The sequence below is a fragment of the Arvicanthis niloticus genome, chromosome 7 (genome assembly GCF_011762505.2).
Source record: "Arvicanthis niloticus isolate mArvNil1 chromosome 7, mArvNil1.pat.X, whole genome shotgun sequence".
NCBI lineage: Eukaryota > Metazoa > Chordata > Mammalia > Rodentia > Muridae > Arvicanthis > Arvicanthis niloticus.
This window is the reverse complement of record NC_047664.1, coordinates 68,464,363-68,488,269: the sequence shown is the minus strand read 5'-3', so window position 1 is coordinate 68,488,269 and position 23,907 is coordinate 68,464,363. Positions and strand designations below refer to the sequence as shown.

General features: G+C 42.8%; 1 protein-coding gene across 20 annotated transcripts in view; it reads right to left on the bottom strand.

Moving 5' to 3' along the window:
- Limch1 (LIM and calponin homology domains 1) overlaps nucleotides 1-23,907 on the bottom strand; it is a 296,994-nt gene that overhangs the window by 50,564 nt on the left and 222,523 nt on the right. For 7 of the 20 annotated variants that reach the window (XM_076938595.1, XM_076938598.1, XM_076938601.1 and 4 more), the window contains 8 exons: nucleotides 21,995-22,247; nucleotides 20,863-21,123; nucleotides 12,264-12,566; nucleotides 10,250-10,492; nucleotides 9,387-9,713; nucleotides 8,048-8,163; nucleotides 7,818-7,929; nucleotides 2,947-2,982 (listed from right to left, as the gene is read on the bottom strand). In XM_076938595.1, coding sequence (XP_076794710.1) covers nucleotides 2,947-2,982; nucleotides 7,818-7,929; nucleotides 8,048-8,163; nucleotides 9,387-9,713; nucleotides 10,250-10,492; nucleotides 12,264-12,566; nucleotides 20,863-21,123; nucleotides 21,995-22,247 — 1,651 coding nt within the window. The remainder of the gene's footprint in view (nucleotides 1-2,946; nucleotides 2,983-7,817; nucleotides 7,930-8,047; nucleotides 8,164-9,386; nucleotides 9,714-10,249; nucleotides 10,493-12,263; nucleotides 12,567-20,862; nucleotides 21,124-21,994; nucleotides 22,248-23,907) is intronic. The other 13 variants (XM_076938610.1, XM_076938611.1, XM_076938603.1 and 10 more) reach the window with 2 other exon arrangements.

Below are 23,907 nucleotides of genomic sequence, written 5' to 3'. Positions count from 1 at the left end.
TTTAAAATCTAACCTGAAATTAAAACTCAAGGAAGGCTATCTTCCTCCAGAGTGTTCTAAGAATTTAACTGCAGGGATGTGTGTGTGTGTGTGTGTGTGTGTGTGTGTGTGTGTGTGTGTAGAATTTTTTAATCTGAGGCTTCTGTTAGTACAGAGGTGACAAAGCATGGTGGGAAGCTGCCACTCTCTTGGTCATGTGGTTTTTGCAGCTATGCCTTCTAGATAATAAAACTTCCTCCTCAAAGGGAAAAAGGGCTGTGATCTCTTTTTTGTCTATTTTACAGTACTTATTAACATTAAGAAAAGTTTGGGAATTTATATGGTTAAGTAGGAAAGTCTAACCCATGGTAGTTTTTTTTTTCTCCCCAAAGTAGAGGTCTTCTAGAAATTGAAACTCTTATACTTTCTTTTCCTATGCTTGGAGAGAGGATAGGGTCTTACCTTTGAAATATATAGTACAGCCAGTTATTTTAGGGCAAGTTACAATTTCTACTAAGGCCTTTGGACGAATAAATGTCTCTGAACTGCATGTCTTATAGACAAGTAGACAAAGTTGTGGAGAGAGAGGAGGCCCCTGACTTTGCTTGCTTGCATTCTAAAGGTCAGAGTTCCGGATTGGCCAAAGTAGGTGGCTATAGAACGCTGGCTTCTGCAGGGTTGGGAAGGAAATAAGTGGCTTTTCCCAAGTACAGGATTCAGCTCACTCACCAGCAGGGCATCAAGGGAACAGGAGAGCCCCCACAGTTGCCTCCTCTACCTTGACTTACCATCTCCATTCCCACTGGGAAGCTCCAACTTACTCTAGCCCAAATGTGGCCAAAGGCCAGATAATTAAGTGGGACTTTCCTATGCCAGGAAGAACTATCTCCCCCCACTCAGGCCTTTTGTATTTTTTTAAAAAAGAAATACCAATGGCCTGCCATAAAAGAATCTGAAAAAGTCCAATCTGAAGTAAGAAAACTCTGAATAAAATGCGCTATGACGTTCCCAAGATACAGGCCCTCTGGTAGAGTCCTGTTGGGAGAGGAGCAATGTGTCATTGAGGAGAATGTGTGAACATAAAATGACAGAGAGATTCCTGACTGGCCAGAAGGTGGAGATTTCACTATCTCTATGGTAGGTTTACCCTGACTTGTATTTTACTGGGACATTTTGTCTTTTGATTGGGCTATATCTTGTGAATATGTCAATTAATAAGTGAAGCTTATGTCAGTAATCGCCATTAAAGATTTTGAGAAAGGGAAAGGGGGAAGAAACTAAAAGACAGTACACAGCTCTGTTTTAAAAATTAACTCTTAATATTGCCTTGTGATTTGGTTTTTCCACATGACTCGTGTCAAGAGCGCCCACTCTAAGCGGTTATTTGGCGCTTTTGTATATTCTCAAATAAAACCTTTAAACAAGAAGTACAGTGACATTCTCGTCCACAGGGAGAGGGCTTTTATATAAACATCAGAGAAGGGAGTGCTAAGCCCCATCCCTTTAAACAGTCCTTAACTTTTTCTGTGGCTGGGTTTCAGAGGTAACTGATGGCAAGATCTAAAATCTGAATGTAGCTTCCTTCCCCAAGACCTAACTCTGAGCAAACTGTACGGGTACGGCAGCTGTATGTCTGTGAGGAAGAAATCCATCCTTCACAGCTGCTGCTCATCAGCTCAGAGTAGGGTTTGGCCTCTCAATCACATGCCCTCCTCCAGTCAGTGATGTGAAATATTGCCACTGAAGGAATCAAGAGTATTACCCAGGTCTCACTTCTACTGTCTGCTTAGCTACGTGCAGTCAGTCAAGCACAGGTTCAATTGCATTTTGGGGGCATGTAGGTTGTATCTCCCAGATAACTAAATAATTCTAGACTGCCCATCAGAACTTGGGGATGGAATATGGCTGCTCAGGGTTAAGACTCTAAGCTAGGCTGACTCCCTTAACATAAACGCGGGGAAAAGCATGATGGGAAAACAGTTGTCTAAAGCCCCCATCTCTGCCTAAATACCTTTATGGTTGTCATCAGTAGAAATGACATCTGTGGGTTCTACACTCTGATTAGACATGGAGGTTGGCTCAGGAGAGCAGGCAGCATTCACCCTTCCGGTGATGGCCAAGTCTCTGTCAGGCCACGTGATGCTTTCATGCAACTGGAGTTAGAATGAAATATTAAATCCTTTTCCTCAGAAGACCAATTACCGGACCCAAAAAGAAGATCATTCTGAAAACCTTTGGCCTTGTACCTCAAGTGCACAAAGATCTGCTTACAGGAAAGCCAACTTTGGAACAGAGTTTGTAAGGTCACGGATGGAGTGATTACAATTCTTCTCAAACTGGTATGTGATTTGCCTGGTAGGGAATAGACCTCTGTTCGGGAAGAAAAGCAAGCAGCACGCAGAGAAACCTGGGTCCTCTTTTATACCCTTGACCCCTTGCTATGCCCTAGAACTTGAACAAAACCCCAATGTTTGGGTCTTAAACATCCCACAGTTTATATGACTCCAACCTGGTAGAGACTTGGGCTTCTGAATCTATAATTAGTGGTTTAGGATTTTTTTTTTCTTTTTAAGTTTGGGGGAAAAAAAAAGCGACTGTAGGAATGACTACTTCATTGTTTAGGCTGAGCCCTGGTGCATTAGGAGTTAAATTGTAAAACTCATGACACCCCCTTCCCTAATTCAATGGTTCAGGAAGGGTACCAATGTCCAGGTCATCAGAGCGGCTTGAGCATGCCAGGCAAAGCTGAAGCATCAGTTACATATCAGCACCATGCTTAACTTGCTTTCTCAATCATTTCCCCTGCACAGAACACACGACCCTGGTGGCACCCCCGTGCTCTTCTGTGCACTGGGCTTTCTACGCAGCTCGCTGCGGCATCCGTTGCATGCCAATTAGTGGTAAGTACAGGAAGCATGCAGTTTAGGCTAGTGATTAATGTAATCCTATGAACACGATGCCACTTACTCTGCGTCATCTGACACAGGAGTTCTTGGACCGTATCTACAAGATCAAATACAAAATTAGAGAGAAGACTGACAGAGAGTGGATGCTGTGACCAACCTGGAAAAACAAACTGTGGGAGAAATCAATTCATGTCTACCAAACCTTTTTGCTGGTCGTGCTGAAAGAGAAATGTCATTACACAATTAGCAATATTCATTAGCTACTAAAAAAAAAAAAATCAAAGCCTTCATATCTCCAAAGGGTATAAAGCTTGCATTAAAACCCAGAAGAGAAATCAAATAATCCCATGCTGCCCACAAAGAAAACTTTGTTTAATGTAAACACAAAAGCTTGGGTTTAACTTGCAGTATTTGGAAAAGGCAGCTTAAAATGCAGATACACTACGGTTATTGACACACAGAAACAGCTCATGCCTCTCTGTGTTGGTGGTAATGGGCTGTAATGGACATGCAACATACATGCAGCCTCACTGAGCTGCTCTGATGTGTTAATGCATTTGCACAGACAGTATCAAAGACTATTTCTATGGTTTTTTCTAAGGGCAAACCAGAACTTCAGCCAGAACTCCAATCAGTACCTTCCGCCTGCATTTGACAGAAACCACAATTCCTAGAAAACGGGTAGTTTTAATCAAAACCAGACTCAGAGGCTATCCCACAGCTGGAAAAACCAAGCTTTGTCCTGGTCTTTTCTATTCTTCTGGTAATCTGGGTTTATAAAGCTGCATCCTCTGAGATACGATTATGTTAGGCCCAAATGTAGCTACACCATGGAAAAGATTTAAAGGTGAGAGCATCACTGAATGGGATGCACACATCTGAAAGCATCTGAATGATCAGCTCCCATGATGGAGCATCCCTTCAGCAAGGGTGAGAGCTTTTAAAGGCACTGTCCTCTTCTGCTCCCAGAAGGCTGCTCACTTCTGCCTTCTGAATAAAGTGGATAAAGAATCACTGCTGTAAGGAGACTCTATCCTGCTTCTAGCTTCTCAGAAATCACACCCTGTCAGCAAAACATTCCCTTGTCTCGTGATCCATATCCTATTAGGTAATTTATGAATGTTTCTTCCTCCAATTTTAGAGAAATTGCCCCAACAATGCATGAACTAACTCTCTCTCTCTCTCTCTCTCTCTCTCTCTCTCTTCAATTTTCATCATTCTAGAACATTCCACATTTATTGACAATTATTATTTAACTCACAGGGAGAACCTGTAAAGTAAAACTGCCTTTGCAGGTAGTTCGCACTTGGCTTCAAGGAGCCTTTTCAGTTATCAAATCTGTGTGTAAAACCCCAGCTTTCTGTTGGAATGGACACAAGCAAGCCAACCAAAGGGCTGTGAGACTATGCTCCTGCTGGTAGAAGACTCATTCTGTTCTCCAGGGGCCACTTCCAAAAGGTACTAGTTTAAATAAGATCCTCAGTGTGCCCCAAATGCCACAACTGTGAAGCAAGTGATGAGGAGATTCTTTCCCACCAGGAGAGAAAGCATGAGCAGGGTCAATTCTGAAGCCCGGATACCTGGAGTTTAGTTAGTAAATGGACCCGTTAGAACACTCATATTCAAATGTGGTGCTTGCTAAACCATCTTTGAAAGAGAAATTATTCTTGATGGATAGATAGTGGAGGAATAGTTAACAAACAGTTGTGTGGTTTTGTGTCTCTATCTGTATATCCAGATTTATCCTAAATTTTATCTAAGGACAACATAACGCAGAGAGTGAACTTATGGTGCACACACAGTCTTGTCCTGGCTAACAGGGTTAGCTGTGGGATAGATCGGAACTTCAATTGTTTCTTCACAGAACAATTAACAGCGTTCAAGGACGTCTCCGATGGTAACAGATTCTTACTAAATTCTAAGTCTCACCATACAAGAAGCTTTCTGATTATTTTCCCTCAGCAGTGGACAGAGGAGGCCCTGGAGAGGTATTTTGGGATACTGGCAAGAGCAGCAGACTCTGAGGATTTCCTTCTTTTCTACATTTTCTGTGTGCTCATGGACCTAAGGAGTTTCCTCTTAGATGGATTTGTTTAGTTTTAAAGGGCAAGGATGTAAGTAAGACTGCCTTTGCTGATAAGAGGAAGATAATTAGCACTTGGCTTCAAGGGGCCTTTTCAGTTGTCAAACAGGTCTGGGGTCTCTCTCTCTCTCTCTCTCTCTCTCTCTCTCTCTCTCTCTTTCTCCCTCTCTCCCTCTCTCCCTCTCTCTCTATCTCTCCTTAAATACAAATAATTTCTTAATGCTATAGAGTATAGAATTGCCGACTGTGACAGACTTGGAATGAGCAACCTACCAGAAAAGCCAATTAATGAAGTTCCAATCTGAGGGTGGTAGTATTCAGAAGAGTGATGGAAACAAGGCATAGACCGACTGATTATCTCCGGGCCCTAAGAGATCATCTTGGAATCCATAACTATTCAGTGGTAGATCCCTATACTCTGAACTAATCTGAGTAGAAAATAGCTTCACCCAGTCATCTAGGATGGACACTCAAGTCTTGTGTTTTGCATATAGCAATTGCCCAGTAAACACCTGTTAAAAGGAAACAGGAATTCTCAGGGCGTGTGTTGGCTCAATCAAGAAGCATGTCCTGGGCTGGGAGATGGCTCAGCAGGTAAAGGGGCTTGCACCAAACCTGATGACCTGAGTTTTCTATAACTCATATCGTAAAAGGAACAATCCAACTCCCACAGACTGTTCTTTGACCTCTACTGGCATGTGGGCATTCTCTCCCTCTCCCTCTCTTACATGCACAGATGCACACAAGCACACACACACACACACCAAACATTTTAGAAAGAGAAGTATGCCATAAAATTAATGGCTGTCTTTATTTACACTGACTATTTATATGAACTACAAATGACTAGCTAACAGAAAGCAGTAGGAATTCAAGCAGGTCTCCATGACTCCTCTTGTTACTTGTATAGGCAATGTCTTGAAGGAGAAAAGTGGTCTTCCACTCAGAGCAAAGTTTAAAATCTTGGTGCTTGAATTTTGAGTTGTGTACTGAAGTTTGGTTTCCCAATTGTGATGGAAATTCATACTCTCAAAGGTTGTGAAAAACAGGAATGCACCCTGGAAGCATGCAGTGGTCAGCCTGCAGGCCCTGCCTCCTTCCTTCCTGTCACTCTGGCTCGCTCCACGGCAGCCCACAGATCCAGAGCAAAGCATCAGGTTTGGATATCTGGAAGGTGAGTTGACAGCAGAGGCCGAGGCTGACCATTCAGTTCCTTTGTCAACCTGAGAACTTCATGGGATTCAGCACTTACTTAACTTTTCTCCCTGTGACATTTCTCATTTGTGAAATGAGCAAATATCCACTCAACCTACCTGTGATTTTTCCAGAGGTGAGCTAGAGAGGCAGCAGACACACACCAAAGAGGACACACCTACTGTACATCTATGGTGTGAAACATAGCTATTGTCTCTGCTCCTTGGGCATCACGGCAATAAGACTATTACTCCTATTCAAAAGGATAGAACTGTCCAGTTCAGCCAATAAAGCTGGCTAGGGTACTTATTTTAAAAATGTAAGATTAATTAATGTTCTTCCTGACCTCCACTGTGCCCTTGACCCTGTGCCATCAAAGGCTTTTGAGAAGCAGAACACCAGTACTTTCTGTTTCACAATGAGCTTAAGAGACTTCCTCTTGTCACTCTCTTGTCACCCAACATTAGGTAGGTAGACTACACTTACAAACACATATATCATTAACTGGTAACAGCAGCTTCCACACACAGGACCTTGAAATCCCAGGGTTCATAAATCAAGTCAGAAAGTGGAACGGAAATCCTGCCACCAGATGGCAGTGAGGCTGGCTAATGTTGAAAACACTGCAAGTTTTAGAAATGTCTTTCGTCCTCGTAGGCCTGAAATTCATAAAATCAAGTAGGTTGGAAAGAAGTCTGACTCCTTGGCCGAAGGCTCCTCTGCCTATTCAGAAAGAAGAGTTTTTCATTTATTCTTCCCACAGAATGAGGATCAGAAAGAATGGTTAATGGGTAAACTCATTATTAGACCCCTCTTCTCATACCTGCTTACATGCAAACGAGAGAAACTCTGGGATTGATGGGGCCAATGTCAATCATTTTGTTTCTTCTAGCAGAAGCGGTTAAGTGACTTTGATACGACATGATGCATTACTAATACACTCAAAGCACGTGCAGTCACAGGGGTACAGGATAACCGGACCTCTGATCATTCCTGGGTATACCCTTGGCAGATTCCTAGTTCCCTACTGCTGTGTAAAAGGAAATGTGGTGGTTTGGATCTGGGATGTCTAGAGAGCATCTCAGTTCTCCTGGTCATCATACCATCTTTTCATGAATCAGCCATCTTATTCTGGCCTTTCCAGTCCACAGCCACTCCAGGAAGGAGCTGTTTTCTTCTCCAACTTCACTTCTGTTCCCAAGGGCTCCCACTCAGAGGCCAGAGGACATGCTCTAGGGCAACATTTGGTCCAACCAGTTAAAGACCATTTACAGCTAAAGGAATTCAGTACTGCCACTCACTGACATTCATCAAGGCAGAAGTGCATGGAGATGAAGCAGCTGTGTAGGAAATCCCCCTTTTAATTTAGTGAGGCCTCTGTCACGCAGCTGGTACTTGGAAATGGTTCCAATTCTGCTTTTCACGATTAGTGAGGAGGAAGTCAGTCCCCAGTCATATGCAAGGCCAAAGTCTCCATCCAGAGTGAACCCCAGAAACACAACTCCTATCCTATGATGAGTGCATCTTTTTAAGCAACTTTGCTTCCCACTGACTCAGTCATCACGGGCACACAGGGATGCTTGGCTCTTATCTAGGCACACACCAGCCACAGATAGCAGAGGCAGCACAACACATAATGCAGGCAGGAGGCTCACAGGGGTCCGCTGCATTCCTCTGGTTCTTTTACCCTTGGCAGCGTCTCAGGCTCTTTTTGAACAACTTCTTCATTTTGTTCTCTGCCATCCTGTGGCAGCTGTGTGGGTGTAACTAAAGCCAAAGAGGATAGTTTTGTTATGGGAGAGAGAGAAAAAAAAAAAAACTTTACCAAAAGCCTGCTTGCCTGTCACCCATCACTTCCCGGGAGGCAGGACATGCTATGCCTCACCTTCCTCTGTCTTTGGGTTGTTGCTCTGAATGCAGACCTGTTCTTCCAGAGACTCCGGCACTGGCGCCAGCCATGGGGCCTTTTTGAGACAGCCATCTGTGCCAGAAGGCACTATCCTAGTGTTAATCGGGTAGCATTGGTGACAGGAGGCAAGAGGAAGAGAGTTATGAAAGGAGACCGAAAGATGAAGAGAGATGCTGAGCTGTCAATCACAGGCCAGTTAGTAAAGGTGCCATAATCAGACTTAGAGGGTAGAATGGGAGTGTTCCAAAGGCCTGGAACACACCAAGGGGGTATGGTGTGACCTAGTCACAGCAGGACTAACTGGTAGCCCAGTGAGCACTGGAGGACCCCAGGCTGTATTTCTTATGAGTTTTCTGCCTCATTCTTCTCTCAGACACTGGAGCCTGGAAGCCTTACCACCTGTTTCTGACACATTGTTATGTACAGCTTTTTCCTCTTTTATGGTGTCAACCAGTCTAGAGCTCAAGAGACTGCTCTTCTGGTCACAGACCATCTCCTACTTCCTGTGGGACTCAAGGACAAAAGTATCGGGATGAATTCCATGTTTTCTTTCCTCTTAAAGAACTTCATGTGACTCCTCAGGCAGTTGGGATGGAGGTTCTAGGACAAGCAAGATACATAGAAATGTTCTACTTCTGCCTATGAGAATGGAGACCAGACGATGGACCTGAACCCTGGAATAGGGCTTTGGATGGAGAGCCTCCAGAGAAGAAGAGATTTGTTTTTGAGGCTGATGAGCTGTTTCCCTAGTCTGGGGCAGTGCAGCCTCCAAGAAATCTGATGTGGTAGGACAGGAAAGGGAGATGCTGTTACACATACATCAGGCTTTATGTATTTAGAAGACACGAGCATAATCATTATGACATTCATCTGACTCTTTCAAGTGGTTCAAATAATAAGATGACGCTCAAGGGTTAGGCCAAAAGGGATGGCTGTAGATATTCCTGGCCTGCTCAGGCACTGATTCCCATAAAAACAGACTAGAGATAAACACCTGCCAGTCTCATACACATGCTTCCCCAGTGATGGGCCCACAACACAATTTTTCTGCTGTCCTGTGGAAGAGTCTATCAAATTTATGTCATCTCTAGAGGTTTGTGGGATGTATCTCATCAAACTCTTAGAGTTTTGTTTCTTTGTAGATTGGTTGGTTTTTGTTTTATTTTTATTCGATTTAGGTGCTGGGTATCTAGCACATACTAAGCACATGTATGCTCTACCACAGAGCTATATCTCTAGCCCCAGTCAACTTTAAAAGCAGCATTTGATTCCCATGCAGACCTCTTTGCACCAAAGGGAAAAAAAAAAAAAATACCTGCAGTCACTGTGTGGACTAAGCATTTGTTCTTCCTTTAAGCCAAAAGTAGCAGTAGCGGGAGGTGACCCAGAGGAAGTTCGGCTCTGGCTGCTATGACTGAGAACCTCCACATTGTCCCTAGGCCCCGCCTTGCCAATGCTGAGCCGCTTCCAAGTTTGTTGGTCTATCTCTGTCACAGGCCCAAAGTGTACAAATTTTTGCCTGGGGCCAGATGCTTTCTTATAGGCCCTTGCTTTACGACTGGCAAAGTCATCCCGGATGGCGGTTTCTGCGTCGATTTCCGGTGAGGGCTCAGGGGCACAGGTGTTCCGAGCATCTCCATCCCTGGTCAGAACCAGAAATCAGTTCCAGGGATTCCAAGGCAAGTACAAATCAAGATGAAGTTGAAAAGACAAAAGTAGATATATGAGCAATACTACCATGGCTAGAACCCAATGGCTCTCCCATCAACCATTCAAATGAAGAAATGATCATCACTGTTCTTGCCTTGGTAAATAGTACTTTACGTTTCTATTGATTTCAAAGCATCAATTGCAACACCACAATTGACAGCATAAGAAAACTGCAGGCACAGTGAAATGGTTAGTTATTCAAAATTCAAGTTGAAATTCTTTATAGTAAGCAAGTCTAGGAGAATACATAACCACTCGCAGAAAGTCAGCTGGGTAAAGAAGATGTTTTCTGCTAACGTGGCTTTTGGTATTAATGTTTCCTCTCACGCAGAACGTGCTCACTTCCAGACGCTCTGTGTTTCGAGAGGTACTCTTTCCAGCCATCAAAACAGAAAATGAAACAAGAGTAACTGCTCAGTTTTCTAAATGTTAAATCCTAACACTGTCAGGGGTTAAACCATGACACACCTTGTCTCTCCCGATACTTTCAATCTCTCCCAAGTCTCCAGGTCAGCTTCTGTAATCCCAGAGAGTTTGATGAAGCTCTGAGCCTCACGGTGAGAGGTAATTCTGCTCTGGATTCTTCTCTGGGCCAGGTCATCCTTCTGAAGATCTGGTGCTTTCCTGAAATTCGTTTCCAGTGGTTCACCCTCCTGGGTTTGCAGGCCACAGGCCACAACTGTGTTCACATCTTTCCTCTGGCCCTGGTCTCTGTTGATTTGATTGAGGCCCCCACATCATTGGATAAGTCAAGTTCCAGGAGAGGGGAGTAGACAAACAGAATGTCAAGTACGAAAACTCAGAGGACGGGACAGAGCAAAATGACAGGACACTCTTTCCTTTTTCAAGGAAACATGAGATTAATAGGAGAAATGGGTACCTTCACAGGATGGAACCTGGGCCCTTGCACTTGATAACTGTTCTACTGCGGAGCTACATCTCTAGTCCTTCATACTACACTTTTAATCTGTAATTGTAGGAGGAGCTAAGGTGGACGGAGTAAGGAGAGGAAGAGGAGGAGCTAGGGGAGACAGAGGAGGAGAGAAGTGGACATGGAGGCTGATGTTCGCTTGTCTGTAGCAGTCAAAGGTAGTTGGTATGTCTAGGTTGGGTATTGGGCTACACCTCTGATTGTAAGAGTATCTTGTTATTGATCATTACTAAATATATAAGCCTTTGGATAATCTAAGCATTAGAGTCTCATCTATACTGAGCCTGTGCGGTTAGCGGGATGGTCCAGCACTGCCCAGCCTTTCGGAGATTGCAAGAGCCATCTCCCACGCTGGCGTCTTGTGGGTGGCAGGGCTGGTGTCTCTGGCTGGCCGTTTCTAGCTGTGACATACACCTGGCCTCATGGCCACGTGGTTGAGCTAGGCAGCGCCACTACAACCTAGATAGTTGAACAAATTAACTGGCGGCCGCTTTTTTAAAAATAATTACTACAACATATAATAAGGCAATTTTTTTTTCTTCAGCAGATGATAGTCTCTAACTTGTCTAGGTAGGAAAGCCAGGGCTGGCTGAAAGACTGCTGAGAATGGTAATGAGATTTCATTTTGACAATAACCCAATTCCCACAGTATTTAAGTCCCTAACAATGAATTCGAGTTTTCTGATGGAATCTCCTAGTCCCCCTTAGAATGTTTTTTACTGCGTCAGTAAATGTCAATAATGAGCTTGGCATGAAACTCTAGGATTAGTTTGGAGATAGCAGGAGCATGGCTCAGATGTGAAACATCTCAACTGTAAACCGCCAACGTAGAGAGCACATTTAAGTTGATTCTGAAAGAAAGCTTCAATATCCAGTCTCACTCTGTTTCAGAGCATTGTTCTGGGTTAGTCACTGTAAGCACAGAGTAGTGCCATGACATAAATGTGGAGGTCAAAGGACAACCTCATGTTTTGAGCCTCACCTTCTCCCTTGTTTGAGACAGGCTGTCTCATATTTACTGATACATGCTTGGCTAGCTGCCTTGCAAGTTTTTTGACAATTCTCTTGTCTCTACCTCCCATTTCCTGGTAGGCAGGAATGCACTGGGATTAGACACTTATGCTACTGCATCTGGGATTTTATGGTTCTGGGAATTTGAACTCCAGACATTAAACCTACATGGCAATCACTGAGCTATCTATCCAGCTCTTGCTTTGTTTTTGGAAAAAAAAGAAAAAGAAAAAAGAAAAAAAGAAAGATATACACCATTATTTATCTTGTTTGTGTAAAAGGAAAGAACAGAATTTGTTCTTTTCCTTCCATCTAAAACTTCCTAATTCAAGAGACTAATAGAAAGGCAGTGGCTGTTTTCTGTGCCCTTTGAATGGAGTGGAGCACCCTTAAGAATTGGTTGTTCTCTTAAAGAGAGTTGGTCATATCTAGTTGGCTAGTGATGCAAATTTACAAGACCAGGGGCTGGAAAGAGAGGGATGGGGGCCATGTACATCGGATGCTCTTTCTCATATAGACACACACACACAGAGTGCACACCTTTTATAGCTTAGATTCTTCTTGCCTGACTGTCCCTTTGAGAGCTGTTTGCTGCCACCCACCCTCTCTGCATCATTCTTTCGGTAAGGCCCATAGAGCAGTTGATTAAGTGGCACCATTGGCTTGCTTTGGTTCATCCTTGCCCTCCTTGCGGCAAAGTCATCTTTCTCAAGGTCAGGCAGTAGACATGCAGCTTCATCTTCCGACTCTGAATCTTTGCCACATTGGTGGGTCAGGAAAGGGTTTTCTTTCCGGAGGATTATATCACGAATAGCTTCTTTCTCTTCACTCCATTGCTTTTGACTGATAGAGCAAAATCAAATGGAACCCCACATGTGATCAGGTTTTTTAAAAAGCTTAAATCCCCATCTCCAGGCGACTGTGCTGTTATTGCAAAGTCCTCTCGATGCTGTTAGTTCAAAGGGCAGCACCTTTTATTTTAGTTGTAGCACAAAGTTGCAGCATAATTAGGATAGGCTTAACCTTGAATACAGCCAGATACACACAACACTGAAAAGTCATGTAATTTGCAGGGCTCCACGAGCATCCATAACAGCGAGATCCTAAGTGGCTCAGAAAGTGACAATCCAAAACCTTTTTGCAACACAGCGGGGAAAAGGTGGTAGTGGGGGCTCCTTACCGCCACTTTCTTCACCACATTTGTGACACACACAGTAGGTACACAGTTTGCCAATAAATGAATCTGGAGGAAAATGCACGAATGAAGCCATGTGCTAGAATACAGGACATGTGCTCACTACAAAGCCTAGGGAAGGTCTCTCTGCAACACACTGATCTGAACGGAGACATATGGAATAGTTTAAAGGCACTCAGAGGATGACATAAAAGATGATCAAGCCCTGCCTTCTCTCATCAGCACCTGCTTCCTATCCGCCACTCCCTAGGCTCTCTATCTCACCAGGTCTGCTTCCTTTCTATTGGTAGAAGTGCAGGACAGTGTGGTAAGGGTGTTTTGCCAAATTATTACTACAGATGATTTTCATTTTCAAAGGATTCTTTGAGAACCCTTAAAAAACAGAAGCTTTAATTGCTAAAGGCAATTTGATGATGACGTGTCAAGCAGTAAGCCTTAGGACTTTTCTAATTTTTTCTTTCTGTCCTGGGGTAGTGAGCAAGACAGCAATTGTGCTTACACTGCCTTCAAAGAGTTTTGCTTTCTTCCATTTAAAAGACCAGTTTCAACTTGAAGTCCTAATATGGGTTGGAACGTTTAATCCCTCATCACTGCTTGTATTCTCAGTCCATAAAGATGACAAACAAATAAAAATGATTTGATTTTTACAAAAACATACCTATTTTGTATGAGCTTTTGGAAATATGATTAAATGTTCTTGAGCTAAGGATGTAGCAGACAAGCAAATCAAAATAATTATATATATATATATCCTCTTTTCTAAGAGCTTTCTGAAAAGTTGATTTAAAGTCCCTGAACTGAGGACATAACTTAGTGGCAGAGCACTTGCCTTGCATGCACACAAACATAAGTTCAATCAGTAGTACTGCCTGGTCCCTGCACCCACCAAAATATGCTTAAGGTAAGGCAAGATGGCTCAGTGGGAGAAGGAGCTTGCTGCCCATAGTGACAACCTTTTGTCTCCTGGAACCATGTGGTAGAAGGAGAAAACTGACTCCCACAAATTGTTCTCTGGCCTTCACAGGAACAGAACGGCAGACTTACATAAACACGCATGTGCACGTGCGCACACACACACACACAAATAAAAACACAAGCTAAATACATGTTTTATAAATGTAAAAACTAAATTTTTCTTTATCAAAGGTCAAACTCATGTCAAGAATGAAGACAGGAGAAATTGACCTGGCTGAGGACAGAACCAGCAATGAGACAGTCTACGCTGGTTGACCAGTTGGTCCACTGGCTGTTACTTTGTATCATATTGTTTCAAAGGAGGTCATTAGTGACAGTAGAACTCCTATCTGAATTTTGGAAAATCAAAATATGCTTGATCATATTCCTAACACCTTCCCACTATTAGCCATTGCTCTCTATGATCTACAAATCTCATTATTTTAAAACAAATGCACGTATGATGTTTTACTTCTCAATAAATGTATTATTGAAAGTATCAAATCCTGCCCTTAGTTGCACACTCAACTTCTGCCTAGTCCCTTCCTAAACTGCGTTCACTTTCCTCCCTGAATTTTTAGTTGACACATATGGCAAAGATCAACTTGGATTGGTCAACTATGGTTGTGAAGAATGGTTAGTAGAAAACAACAGATCACTGAATTGCTTCAGAGTCATTAAGCAAAAACAAATAAATTATAATGATGCTGGCCAGTGGATAATGAACATATACTATGTATTGAATTCCTCCTAAGTAGTAACTCTAGCACTAAAATTGCAGAGCCTATGGTATGTATACACTCATCCTCATTTTATCAAGTAGAAAGACTAGGCCAATACATTTGCACAAGGTCAAAGAGCTAGTGTATAGATACGAATACAAATAAAGGCAGGCTGGTTCCAGGGACTCTGCTCTGTGACAATGAATAGACCATTGTGCTATTGGCTGGACAAACAACAATGCCAGGAACAGCTTTGAAAGCAGAGCATCTTAGGGAAAAAAAAGGCATTATCATTACCATGAGATCAGGAGAAAGGGAAGTAATTTGGTAACTAAAAAAGGGATTTTGTGAGTCGTACTTAGAATAGAGTTGTAAATTGCATTACACAACAACATTTGGAAGACTGATGATAGCAGAATGCTAACTAATCATACTTCACAATCTAGGTCAACATGTAATATCATACAAAGCCCTTGCAGTTGGAAGCACACACCTCACAGATTCTTGCACCCTAGTGTGGAGCCAGTCATCAGTATGAACCAAGCCTAAGACTAAAACTCTTTCTATTTCTTGACCAGGAGGCCTGGGCTTCATCTCTGAAATAATCTGTTAAAATAAAAAGTATGCATGTATGCAAATGGCCCTGCCAATTTACAATGCCAATTTGAGCAGTGAATCTGGTACCTTATGCATCTTGCAAACCCAGCTGGGCTGCAAATTCCCCAAGTGTTTCTTTTTAGGCTAACTGCCCAGTGTGGCAGGACTTGTTTCAAGGGATCTCAATTTAGATATGTGTGCTTCAAAGAAGAGACTGAATAAAGTTTCTCTATCAATGGCCACTTGAAGATATTCCCGTCTCTGGAATATCTTTACTCCAACCGGAAAACTGTTACTATGAGTAATTCTTGTTCATTGTATGAATTCTTTAAATTGAGAGCTTTGTGGCCATCTCAGAGAGACGAAAAATGATGTAAATTATTGGCTGGCCCTACTGACCAGGAAATAAAAATGCACTGAAGGCAGATATGCAGAAGAATAGTCACAAGTATATACTTACAAAAAGATTTCAATGACTTCTATTCTGTATTATTTACTCCTTAAAAGCAGCCCATTGTTAAACTCTGGTATATTTTTATGTTTTTTTTCAATAACCACAAATCCAAGCAGCTAATATGTAGACTGGTGGCCATGAGAACGCTACAAACCAGGAATTATAATGTCCATTTTGCACAGAATAGTAAGGTACTCAGTTCCAGTTTTATGAACGTAGCTGAATGACTTTAGGTCTACATAAGCAGCAAAGCCAGGCTGTTCAGACTTGTATCTACTGGCAGGTTTGGCGATTGCTGGGTGGACATTGTTTACCGGAAGGAATATAACCCATATGTAATTGGAAATGCAGAACCCTAGTGAGAGCTGAGGGTACAGGTCTGCAACCTCGGCTACTTGAGAGGCTGAGTCAAGAAGATCACAAGTTCAAGACCTGCTTGGACTACAGAGAAATGCAGAACCCAGCTTATAACCTGGCAACCCTGCCAGCCTCATGTTAAAAAAAAAAGAAAAGAAAAAAAAAAAAAAGAATGCTCTCATGACAGGAGAGATTAAGGACCCAGTGCATGAGATAGGGTAGAGAAAAAGTTTGTTTCCGAGTGTCTAAGGTTTATTTATGTGTTTCAAAGCATATGAGAGAGTGGTTAAAACTAAGGAAGGGACGAGGGGTGCTGGGGAGCCAGCTCTGTAGGTGAGCCCAACTGCACAAGCAAGAGGACCTGACTTTAAATTTGCAGCACCCACTTAAAGGGGAGTGGCTACACCCTTGCCTTTGGGAGCTACCCTAACTTCAGTGCTGGGGTGAGGGGCAGAGACAAGGGCACCACTGGGACTTTCTGGCCATCAGCCTAGCTCCAGACTCAATTAGAGTCCCCACTCCAAGGGAATAAGCTGGAGAATGACAGGGCAACACACACAATGCCCTCTGGGCTCTGCATGCTCAAGAGCACAAACATGCATATAACACACACACACACACACTCTCTCTCACTCTCTCTCTCTCTCTCTCTCTCTCTCTCTCTCTCTCTCTCTCTCTCTCACTATAAATAAACTAAAGAAGAAATGGCATTCCCTTTCACCCCCTTTTGCTTGGCAATGAGCAGCCAGCTTGGCTTGGCAGTGAGTTTGTTCTATTCAAAGAAACTGGGCTCTCCAGAAAGGCCTGTTCGTTCTCTTGGGAATGTCATGGGCAACAGTAGAAACCTCCCTGTTACCCTGTTTCCAGGCACAGCAGACATATCCAGAGCCACAAAGGTTATGCCTGTCTGGTCCCTAGACTGGGGGATCTGTGCAGAAAGCAGCAGGGAGCCAGCGTCTGCTGGAGAGGGATGGAAGAGTGTGTGTCAGGCACTGGGCTACATCTGCTCTTCCTCTGAAGATTTCTAAAATGTCGATTGTTCCCTGGAGAGTTGTCTCCCCTCTGTCATTAATTACTATGTGGTGGGGAAACATCCACAGACTAGCAGAACGAGTGAGTGATGAAACACATGCAAATAATTAGAAAAGAAGTATAGTCACGTGAAGTCTATAATTCAGTTAAAAAAAATTTACTTCTCCAATGGGAAACACCAAATAAGAGAACTCAAATCTCTATGGTATTTTAATTTGAGGGGAAGTGAATCTTGGTTCTTATTTTACCCTCTTTAAAAAAAAAAAAAAAAAGAAATATGGCTTCTTTTGCAGAATCTTATGGGGGAAGGTTAATTAAGTTAACATGGTCATAAAATAAAATAGAAGAAAAAGCAGTTTATATACTTTTTTAAAAACATCTATGGAAACTAATAAATATTAACTGCCACACATTTATTGAGAAGTCCTATGTTCTGTTCCTTGATGCTTAGATGCCGCCTTATTTAGTTTTTCCTTACGCAGTGTGGATCCTATAGGCTTCTAACATCATGGGGAAGTGGAATAACTGTGCCTTTGCTCTGTGTGTTATTGGTTTAAAAGTAATGCAACCAGGTGTATGAGGATCCTTGAGAAGGAGGTGGAATAGTGGTCTGGTTATAAAGGTTGGCTCCCACTCTTTACTGTGTATGTCCCTTTCTTGTACAGCACTTACTGGACAAACAGTCTTTCCCAACTGAGAAACAGCCCCCCAAATTATCTTTAGCTTCTGGCTGGGTCCAAAACTGTGATGACCAGAATCCATCTGGATGTCAGAACAAGAGACATGGGCTCAAAGGCTTTGAGAGACATTGGCATAGTTCAGTGATTTATATTCTCACTTTCCACGCATGGAGAATCCTGGGTTTTGTTTGTCTTTTTGTTTTGTTTTTCCTTCATGATTTGCATTTCATTCCAGTTAAGCAACTTTCTGCCATATTAAAAGCAGGACCCTAAGTGTGGGTAAACTTAGAACGACTCTGAAGTCTACTGTGCCTTGTAAAAAGTTCACTGAGAAAATGCAGACATGCTGGGCTTGTGGCATGTGTACGTGCATGTGGCATATGCATGCAGCATGTGGCATATGTACGTGGCATGTGCATGTGACATGTATATGAAGCATGTGTATGTGGCATGTGCATGCAACATGTGTATGTGGCATGTGCATGCAGCATGTGGTATATGTACATGGCATGTGCATGTGACATGTATATGAAGCATGTGTATGTGGCATGTGCATGCAGCATGTGTATGTAGCATGTGCATGTGGCATGTGCATGTGGCATGATGGATGTGCCTTTAGGAATGAACTAAAAACTGGAAAGCTGTCTACCAAATGGACTCGTGGTGACTAGAACAGATACATGGTGCTGCTATTGGGAACAGTCTCTAGGAATAATTTATAGCTGCCTCAACATGATTTTAAATAATGTGTGAGAAAGTCTGAGGCGTGCTGATATTTACAAGCCTGCACACTTCTGCTGCATAGTTAATTTGGATGACACAGATAAAAGGTAAATCAGATAACAGCAAACATGTATGGAATGACTATCTAAATACAGCATCTCCCACCAGAACCACATTTCAAACCATGACCTTATGTTTATATATTGAATGAGAATCTTCATCAAAGAATTCAATGTTTTATTATAAAATATGCTTTCCAGCTATCAAGTGACACAGGGCACTGACTGAACTCACAACCTGTATGCAACTTTGTCCTTGGTATCTCCTTGTTCACCCTGCAGCTATAAGATTCCCATATGATAAAAACAAAGGTATGTCCATCAAAAATGTGGAGGTTTGATTTTTTTGTGCTCATGCTCTTGTCTGTATAACTTAGTGATATTCTCACCGCTGTTCCAAGTCTGAAGAGGGGAGACAGACAAGTTGGATAAACAGTACATGGTGACAAGGTGTTGCTTGTCTCTGTATTCCGCTTCTAGCTTGGTCTCTGGGATAAGTAGATGTGTGAAGGACACAGGGAAAGTATATTTCCATCATTTGAATATTCAGAAGATACGGTATGAAATTAGTCTTCATTATTTCAGAGAATTGCTTATAATGCAAGCAGGATTTTACATCAGAATTTCTAATGTTTAAGGTAGGTAGATTAAGTATTTGGGCTGGGATACCACAAACAGGGAAGAAATAGATTACATTTTTTTTTCCAGGCTGTGCCGTTTTTTTTTTTTGTTTTTTTTTTTTTAAGATTTATTTATTTTTTATCTATATGAGTACACTACAGCTGTCTTCAGACACACACTAGAAGAGAGCATCAGATCTCATTACAGATGGCTTGTGAGCCACCATGTGGTTACTGGGAATTGAACTCAGGACCTCTAGCGGAGCAGTCAGTGCTCTTAATCACTGAGCCATCGCTCCAGCCCAAGAAATAGATTCCTTTTGTGTAAATTTTTTTAAATCAACAAAAGCTATCCTACAGTTAAATATATAAAAGCCAACCCTGGATATTTCAGTTAAGAACTAAACCACACAAGGAACACATAGGGAAAGGGATGTGTAGAATCAGATGCAGTGCTATGGACAAAGTACCCGAATCTGGCTGCCACGGCAACGCTGACCAGCTCTGTAGCTCACTTACTATCGTTGTTATGGCGTGAAGGTGAACTGTCCCCAGAAACTCCACTGGCTCCTGTGTTTGTTGATTTGATCTCTAGATGGTGACCCTGCTTGGGAGATTCTAGAACCTTTGGGACAAGGGACATGATTGGCCAAGATGGGTCACTGGGAACAAGCCTTGAGGTCTGTAGCTTGGCCTTATGGGTCCCCTTCTCTACTGCCTGCCACAGTAAAGCCAGCTGCTTCATACACCTGCCAATAGGACCAAACCCTTCCCACCTCCACAATTTCCCTGACATCATGGACTAGAATCCCCCAGGACCATGAGCGAAAATCAATCTTGCTTCCCTTGAGCGGCTTAGGTCAGATATTTTCTCACAGCACCAAGAAAAGTAATTAATACGACCCCCTATCCTTTGTTTCTTCTTCTGAAGAACTGCGTGTGTTCCTGACCTTTTAAAATGAAAAGTAACAAACGAGGATGGAAGGGACTCCGAGTGTCGAATCGCTCTGAGCATCAGTATGTTTTGTGAGTGTTGGCTGCAAGGTTATTTGTGAGGCTCAGTGTGGTTCTTACATAAAAAATAAACAAGCTTTTCAGGACTCTGCATAAAACTGTAGCCCTGTAGAATTCTGTAGCATTGACTGTTAAAATACTTCATCCCACCCACCTCATGAAGTCAGAGGCATTGTATGCTAATGCCGGTTAGCTGCAATGAAGAGAGGTCAAGCATTCCAGTCAGCTTTTGAATCACTATCGGAAACACACTGACAAACTCGGACCTTACTACTCCTTAAGAGAAGGCAAACGCATGGATTTTTGTAAGTCCGTTATTCTCTCTGAATAGATTGTCCTTCCTCTATTTTAAGACATTGAGCAAATTCTAATGATGGGCCAGGAGGTAATGAGCCATTTAGGAGTAGGATGAAAGTTAACAAGACACAAGCAGTGGAAAATAAAATGTTATCGCTAGGTAAATCCTGCAGCCCACACAACTGACCACAGGGATGGGGTCTAATGAAGCAGAGAAGAGCTCACGCATCATCTCCGTGTAAACTAGGCAAGGACTTAGCAGAGACATGCCCCGAGGCAGAGGATCTATTTCTACTTGTCCAGAGCAGAGGCCACTGATGTGACGGACACATAGGAACTGGAGAAACAGGATGAGAATCCAATTTGCTAGCCAGAATCCAAACCTGCAGGCATGCAGAAGGCCAGCCAGGCCAGCCCTCAGCTGGCAGAGCTAACCTGGCAAAGCGCTGTGCTGCAGGCATGACCTTGATCCCAGCTTGCTCCAGCCTTCTGCGCTTTTGGCTTTCCACAGCATCTCTGTCTTCAGGAACAGCAGCTGGCACTGCAGCAACATCCTCAGGAGACTGCTCCTCACCATTGCTGGGAGGAGCTTCTAACCCACAGGCAGGCTTCCCATCAGGGCCCATCTGGCTGCTGGGGTCCTCTTCAGTGGGAGACCCTGCTTCACTTCCCTCCTCCTCTATGGTTTCAGGGTAACTAGTGAGTTGGACAACATGGTTTTACCAAGCTAACAGGCAGGTCAGGGAACAGACTGGGTATTGCTTCCAAGACATTTTGATATCACTTTTAGTTTAGAAAACATAGTCACAGTACAGGATCGGATGCTGCTAAGGTGAGGTCAGTTTAGTGTAGCTAATTAATACAATGCATTTCTCCTCTATACTGATTAAGGGCTCTTGCAAACTTGATATTAAAAGCAAAAAAAAAAAAAAACCCTTTCTACTGTAAAGGTAAAATCCATTAGTTTTGATCAATACATAAAAAAATTTAAGAAACATTTCCTTGGTGGGAAAATCGTAGATAATAATAGTGAAATATTAAGTCCTTATAAAGGCAAGGTCTGTTTCTTAGTATCTTAGTATTGGGCCCCCAATCCCCAAATACAGCACCCAACATGTAACAGACACTCAACAAATACTTGCAGAATAAATATGTATATTAATATGAACATTAATAGTTTCCTTCTCTTAAAAAAAACCATATCTTGTATTTATTCCAACACGCGTCTACAAACTTTCTCCACCATCCCTTATCTGAGCTTGCTCTATGTAAGTGCATTAAAAGTCTTTTTGTACAATCTTTGTACATCCACTGTCACAGGATCAGAAATCTGGCAGCCTCCACAGTAGGCCACGTGACATGTGTTCTCTCTCCACAGTCTGTCAATGGAACTGGCCTCAGAGCACCACCGGCTCCTCAGCGAAGAATTTGTTGGATACCTACTGTGCACCAGGCATGATTCTAGGGACCTCTATGAATCTGCATTTTATGACAAGCTCTCTGGGATGCATTGGCCACTTACATCCCTTCGTAATGGTACATCAAAAAACTGGAACCTCACTCCTACCTGAAGGGCCTTTCCCCACCCAGGGGGGAGGTGGCCGTGCTCCAGCTCTTCCTGTATTCCTCCCGCTCCGCCTTCTTCTTTCTCAGAGGTGCTGGGACATAGGCGGTCTGGTTGCTTTTGTTCGGGAGGTACTGGTTAAAAGGCACTGCTGATTTCGGCTCACCATGAGAAGTTCGTCGTGCGGACATATCATCTTTCTTCACATCTGGCAACTTCCGGTGAGGCAAGTCTGATTCAGAATCGCTTCCTCTTCCTGGAAAACAGAGGATGGGCACTGATAAAAGCGGGCGGGGCTAGCAGAAACATCCAATGGCATCTCTGTAGAATCAAGGGTAACTCTCGTGTGTTCTAGAATTCATACCTTGACTTAGTAACTTGGATAATATGAGTCTGAATTAGCCTCCTCGGGAAAAAGGCTTCAAATTTCAGTGAGGAAAACCAAAAAACTAAAAGCATGACTTTATAAAAAAAAAAAAAAAAAAAAAAAAAAAAAGACCAGAGGTAAGTTTAAGTGTGGCAGGAGTTACTGTAAGTGACACATTTGTGTAGAGTTGTTCGCCTGACCAACTTTGAGCTTTGGCCACTCAAAACAAAATCTCACTGGTTCCCCAATGAGGATTGTACTGATCTCTAGCCAGAGTTCACTGCACTAGACATTCTGACAAGCATGCATTAGAAATTACTTGTCTTTGTGTATCTTTAACCCTGCCCCAGAACATGGTGAAGATGTGAATTATAATCTAGCAGAGACAGATGAGAAAGACAGAAAGGTGAGCAGTTGGACTTCACTAAGGGTTGGTCTTCTAAGAGGCTACATCTTCTTCTTCATGGGATTTTCCCAGTTCCTGATCTGGGACAATTTTTGTCCTGATGTCCATACCAGCTCTTCATCATACCCCCCACCCCCCTGCATAGTTCTCTCTTCCCTTTGTTTTGAAAACAAGAACTACCCAGCCTCCGGCTTCTAAAGCACGCCATTGCGGTCAATGGGCGTCTCAAACTCGGATACAGGAAATGGTTTGGCTGGAAGTGTTTTTGTTTTTTTGTTTGTTTTCTGCAAAGGAATTCAGCTTTGTCAATGTCAGTCTTGCTCCTAGATAACAGCCCCAATAATTCCAACATATCCTTTTTGCCCAAGTCTCATGTTGTTAGATTTCTAAGGTCTGTTAGAATGAAGCTGTCGTTAAGGTAAGCATGATCGTTTAAGTAACCACTATTTTAATGCTGGTTGAACTCTTAATCAATGAATACAAGCATGACATCATTCTGACTCTGCTGATAACAAAGACATTTATGCTTAAGAAGAAGGCCAAGACCTGGAACAAGGCAGAGGGGGTATCGTGCCAGGCTTTAGATCAGATCCACTTCGTTTCCAGCCCTGCTATTCATTTGTCTTTAACCTGACTACTAAAGCCTCCATTTTTCCAATCTGTAAACTGGGGGCGATAATGCCATCTGCTTTATGGGACAGCTGGAAGGGCTGAATCCACCTATGACCATTGGTCCAGTATCTGGCACTTAGTGTTTAATGCATGCTACCTCATCTTCATTGTAACAATTTCGGATCCATCAGATGTGAGCTGTGGCTTCCCAAGTTTGTCTCCTCTAACACACATGACTGTCCCCTTCTGTGAGATTGGAATGAAAGGACTTACCCTGGAGATCAGATCCTATAGTGACATTTAAAAGACTGTGACTTTAAAGTATGGGCTGTGAACAAGTTGCTCACTGTACGTGAAATATCCAGACTATGAATTATTCATGGTGCTTGCTTACAGCCTCTCTCTTGAAATTTTGGCCATTTCCTGACTTGTTAGTGTCTGATTCATTACTTAGCTCCCTTCCCACAACAAGCCTTAACAAGTGTATCAGTCAGTGTCAAAATAAAATGTTGCCTGTAAACAAATACTCAC